Raw genomic sequence first — 6,066 nt, forward strand, 5'->3', positions numbered from 1 at the left:
GCTTCACACACTCGCTTCACACACGCTTCACACACGCTTCACACATGCTTCACACACGCTCTCTCACAACAAACTCGCTTCACACACGCTTCACACTCGCTTCACACACGCTTCACACACGCTCTCTCACACGCTTCACACTCGCTTCACACACGCTTCACACACGCTCTCTCACAACACACTCGCTTCACACATGCTTCACACATGCTTCACACACGCTTCACACTCGCTTCACACACACTTCACACACACTTCACACACGCTCTCTCATGACACACGCTTCACACACGCTTTACACACACATGCTTCAATCACGCTCTTCACACACGCTCTCTCACGCTTCAATCACGCTCTCTCACAACACACTCGCTTCACACACACTTCACCAACGCTTCACACACGCTTTACACACGCTTTACACACACTCTTCACATACGCTCTCTCACGCTTCAATCACGCTCTCTCACAACACACTCGCTTCACACACGCTTCACACTGGCTTCACACACTTCCCACATGCTTCAATCACACTCTTCACACACACTCTTCACACACGCTCTCTCACGCTTCAATCACGCTCTCTCACAACACACTTGCTTCACACACGCTTCACACACTCTTCACACACTCTTCACACACGCTTTACACACACTCTTCACACACGCTCTCTCACGCTTCAATCACGCTCTCTCACAACACACTCGCTTCACACACACTTCACACACGCTTCACACACGCTTCACACACGCTTCACACTCGCTTCACACACGCTTCACACTCGCTTCACACACTTCATACATGCTTCAATCACGCTCTTCACACACGCTCTCTCACGCTTCAATCACGCTCTCTCACAACACACTCGCTTCACACACACTTCACACACGCTTCACACACGCTTCACACACGCTTCACACTCGCTTCACACACGCTTCACACTCGCTTCACACACTTCATACATGCTTCAATCACACTCTTCACACACGCTCTCTCACGCTTCAATCACACTCTCTCACAACACACTCGCTTCACACACACTTCACACACGCTTCACACATGCTTCACACACACTTCACACACACTTCACACACGCTTCACACACGCTTCACACACGCTTCACACACGCTTTACACACACTCTTCACACACGCTCTCTCACGCTTCAATCACGCTCTCTCACAACACACTCGCTTCACACACACTTCACACACGCTTCACACACGCTTCACACACGCTTCACACATGCTTCAATCACACTCTTCACACACGCTCTCTCACGCTTCAATCACGCTCTCTCACAACACACTCGCTTCACACTCGCTTCACACACACTTCACACACGCTTCCCACACGCTTCCCACACGCTTCACACACTTCTCACACGATTCACACGCTTCACACGCGCTTCAGAGCGCTTCACACACGCTTCACACACGCTTCACACACGCTTCACACACGCTTCACACATGCTCTCTCATGACACACGCTTCACATACGCTTAACACACGCTTCACACACGCTTCACACATGCTCTCTCATGACACGCGCTTCACATACGCTTCACACACGCTTCACACACGCTCTCTCATGACACACGCTTCACACACGCTTCACACATGCTCTCTCATGACACACGCTTCACACACGCTTCACACATGCTCTCTCATGACACACGCTTCACGCACGCTCTCTCGTGACACGCTTCACATACGCTTCACACACGCTTCACACACACGCTCTCTCATGACACACGCTTCACATACGCTTCACACACGCTTCACACACGCTTCACACACGCTTCAAACTCTTCTCACACACACTTCACACAAGCTCTCTCATGACACGCTTCACACACGCTTCAAACTCTTCACACACATTTCACACACGCTCTCTCATGACACGCTTCACACACGCTTCACACACGCTTCAAACTCTTCACACACGCTTTACACACCCTTCACACACGCTTCACACACGCTTCAAACATGCTTCACACACACGCTTCAATCACGCTTCAGACATGCTTCACACACACGCTTCAATCACGCTTCACACACGCTTCAAACTCTTCACACACGCTTCACACACGCTTCAATCACACTTCACACACGCTTCAATCACACTTCACACACGCTTCACACGCTTCAGAACACTTCACAGACGCTTCAGACACGCTTCACACACACGCTTCAATCACGCTTCACACGCTTCACACACGCTTCAGAACGCTTCACACACGCTTCAATCACGCTTCACACACGCTCTCTCACGACACACACGCTCTCTCACGCTTCTCACACTCTTCACACACGCTTCACACACGCTCTCTCACGACACACACACTTCACACTCGCTTCACACTCTTCACACACTCTTCACACACTTCTCACACACTCTTCCCGCGGCTCACCTGATTCAGCTTGTTCAGAATCACTCTCTGGAAGTCGTTGTCGTCCACCTTCTCTGCGACGTTGGCCAGGTTATCCCGCAGGACGCTGAGGTCCAGACAGGCGTCGAGCTGAGCCGAGGTGTAGCCGAAGGGGAAGGAGGCGTCAGTGATGGTGGCTTCAGTGATGTTTCCTGCAGTGCAGACTAACCCACACACACACACACACAACCGTCATTCTGACACGTCAGCAAACACTCTCTCATACTGTTATAACTACACATAATGTCCGAAATATAGAATATAAGTGTCAGTGTATGACTATAATCATTCTTATATGTCAGTGTGTATGTGTTTTACCTGCGGAGCGCCTGACTCTTGTTTGCGCGTCTAACTCAGCGTTGCAGTTCTTAAAGAGTTTCTTTAGTTTCGGCTTCTCTGTGTTTCTCGCCCTCAGGAACGGCATGAACACCTTCATGTACATCCTCTTCACAGACTGTAACACACACACACACACAGAATAAAGCAGCGGTACACACACCTGGAACACACGAGTGAGAGAGCTGAGGAGAAGTGAATGAACGTTCGTACGGCGCTGAACCGCTGCCAGAAGACGTCTGAGAAGTAGAGCGGCAGGATGTCCAGTCGCTGCAGCGTCTGCTGATCCCACACCGAAGAGCTCCTGAAACACACCTCTGTTACTCACTGAAACATGGAAAAGTTAACTTTTCTGATTGAAGTTTGAAATGGCCAAAATAGAAGGAATGACCCATACATAACTGTGTTTTCAGTGGTGTATAAAGACCTTACTTAATGAACCGTTATGCGTTTATTAGCTTAGAATGAGCAGTTCTCTCTATACACACACCAATGTTTCTATGGTGGCCCTGAACGGACAAACGTGTTTCGTCACTGTGTTGATATTCGTGCAAAGAAGCTTCAGCTAAAGTCAGCAAGTGAAACACTGACACAATGATGAACAAGTCACAATAATATGCGCAATAACATTGTTTTACTGAATAATTAAGTAAACTTAATTTCTTCATTAATCTTTGTCATTAATCTGGCGACTCTCTGCTGTCTCCGACGACGACATCACTTCCTGTTGGCCACCGTAACCTCTATTGGGTGCAAATCGCAACCTCACCACTAGATGCCGCTAAAATGCGCCTTTAAAGCATGCTTTCTCTCACCCGTAGGGCGTGTTTCCTGAGAGCAGCAGAGTTTCCACAGCACTGATCTGAGCGTCGGACAGGTCCCGGCAGGTCTTCAGACTCTCGATGATGGCTGGATCAGAGTTCTGGATGTAGACCGGATCCAGTGTACACGACAGATTCCCCAGAACCTCCACCTGATCTTTGCTCAGACTCTGGCCAGAGATGCCCTACAACACACACACACACATGATTACTGATTACTAGAGTCTGGGGTGGATAGACACACACAGAGTTTGTGTGTGTGTGTGTGTGTGTGTGTGTGTGTGTGTGTGTGTGTGTGTGTGTGTGTGTGTGTGTGTGTGTGTGTGTGTGTGTGTGTGTGTGTGTTTGTGTGTGGCTCACCAGACAGCTTCGAGCATTGTTGAACAGAGTCGTCTGTTTATCGAGGACGCTGGAAAGAACAGAGTAATCTGCCGTTCCTAGAGCGCTGAAATACGACCGGCAGTTTTCCTTCGCCACCTTCTCATAGCTGACAAACAAAAACACACGGACAAACAACCATGAATGTCAATAAAAAGAAAAGAAAAAACAAACAAACTTTTCTAAATTTTTATAAATTTGTTCATTTTGTTTGTTCTCACAACACTGTAAAAATAATGTTCTTCCTCAGTGTTTCTGTCTTGTTTTCCAGCACAAATATCTAAACTTTCTTAAATCAAGATGCACTGAAGAAGCAAAACGCCTGAAGATAGACTGAAGTCTTGCTTTCTAAAAAAATGACTGTCTAATGTGTTTGTCTGAAAGCACAGCGTAAAATTTCTCATGCATCTGTTGTGATGATTTTAAATCCTTTTTATGTAAAGCACTTTGAATCACCATTGTGTATGAAATATGTTTTGATAAATAAAGTTGCCTTGTGTCACTAACCTGTAGTAAAGCAGCACTTCTGAAGGTAAATCTGAGAAGCTTGACGAAACCTCGTCTTTTACGTAGTTGTACATGCACATCAGCTGGAAAACAACAAGACGACAGTCACAAACCTGGCAAACGCAGACGCGAGTAACGTCCAGGTCTGCGCTGAGGCATCATGGGTACCTGACTCTCCTTCAGCTGGACCTTCTGACGCCCAGCCCGGTGTCTGCAGGCTCGGACCAGCTGCTTGACCTTCACTTCACCCAGCGTCTGGACCGAAGAGCAGGTGAAACCCTGCAGCAGCGCCTCGGACAGCCTGCAGAGGGAGACACACACACACACACTCTCTCAAACGCCTGCTGTGTGAAACATGAGCTGATACTCTCTTCATGTTTCTGAGTCACTTACTCCTCGGTGTCCGTGCTGACACTGGCCACAGAGCCGAACAGCACCACAGCCTACGAACCAACAATATGACATAAAATCAGCACAAACACACACACGACAAAAGGCAGGAGGCATCTTTTGTGCCAATCCATCCAAAACCACAAACAACATTATGGTTTTAAAACTGCTTGACTGCTTCTCATTTAGGGTCATGAATATGCATGCAACGTTTTTGGAATGCTTTTACAGAATTTGTGCCTACGATTGTTTTGTTTATTCATGCAATTTGCTCCCTAAAAATATCAATAATTTCTCATATACATACTTCATATATTGTTGAGTCTCTGACAAGCTAAATATGTTTTTTTCACTAACGTTCTTTTAGTGTTGAAATTAATTGATCTGAATAATGACTGTCTTCTTAGAGCTGCTTTACAGCAGAATTTGAATGAGTTTCATGTCTAATGAAGTTTGCATCATTGATTCCGTTATTTTCCTGTTTATCACTGTAAAGCTGCTTTGAATCACTCTGTATTGTATGAAAATCAATAAAAATTTCAAAATCTGATCACAGCAGGTCCTCTGGGATATTTTACACTGTTTTTCTTCTTCCATCATCATGAAAGCATGATGAAGAAAGCCGCAGGAAACCGAATGAAACGGGAACAGAAGCGAAACCATGTCGCACCTGCTCCTGCGTCCAGTGCTTAAGGTTGATCAGGGTAACATTGACAGACTCCTGAGGAACCAGCAACACTCGCGGGATGGAGCCGGCCAACACATCCGGGACATTCTCAATGACTTTAGTTTCATCGATGGATGCGATCTGGGGACAAAAGGACAGAGCGTCTGAGAGGCGGTTGAAGATGAAGAGGTGAGCGTTACTCTGTTAAAGGCGTCTGAGCGGCACCTTCATGACGTAAACGAGCTGCAGGATGACCGGAGCCGAGAGGATGTTGCTGATGAACGTGGGATTGTTGGATATGCCCAGGAGCTCTGAGGATGTAATGCTGGAGATGGTTTCCGACGGAACGCCCTTGACTAGCGTCCCGAGAGACAGCAGGGAAGAGCCGGTGTCGATCTGAAAAACATCACAAAGGCTTTACTCAGAAACACAACAGTCACTTATCCTCGTACTTATTTCAATTTTATAATATTAGACATCGTCAAAGTGATTATTGAACATACTTTCTGATTCTGATCACTAGTAGTGTGTAACCGGTCC

General features: G+C 47.0%; 1 protein-coding gene across 1 annotated transcript in view; it reads right to left on the reverse strand.

The window, feature by feature from the left end:
- Positions 1-5,806, reverse strand: part of LOC308688006 (mesothelin-like protein) — a gene marked incomplete at its 3' end in the record, with an annotated part of 9,178 nt that extends 3,372 nt beyond the window's left edge. The window contains exons 1-10 of the mRNA XM_081360825.1: positions 5,752-5,806; positions 5,530-5,667; positions 4,863-4,912; positions 4,638-4,770; positions 4,470-4,552; positions 3,945-4,071; positions 3,579-3,769; positions 2,977-3,067; positions 2,746-2,881; positions 2,410-2,591 (exon numbers count right to left, since the gene is read on the reverse strand). Of these exons, the coding sequence (XP_081216951.1) occupies positions 2,410-2,591; positions 2,746-2,881; positions 2,977-3,067; positions 3,579-3,769; positions 3,945-4,071; positions 4,470-4,552; positions 4,638-4,770; positions 4,863-4,912; positions 5,530-5,667; positions 5,752-5,757 (1,137 nt within the window). The 5' untranslated portion in view covers positions 5,758-5,806. The remainder of the gene's footprint in view (positions 1-2,409; positions 2,592-2,745; positions 2,882-2,976; positions 3,068-3,578; positions 3,770-3,944; positions 4,072-4,469; positions 4,553-4,637; positions 4,771-4,862; positions 4,913-5,529; positions 5,668-5,751) is intronic.
- Positions 5,807-6,066: the final 260 nt, after the last annotated feature.

This window comes from Scardinius erythrophthalmus, assembly GCF_964197995.2.
Source record: "Scardinius erythrophthalmus genome assembly, chromosome: 3".
Lineage (NCBI taxonomy): Eukaryota > Metazoa > Chordata > Actinopteri > Cypriniformes > Leuciscidae > Scardinius > Scardinius erythrophthalmus.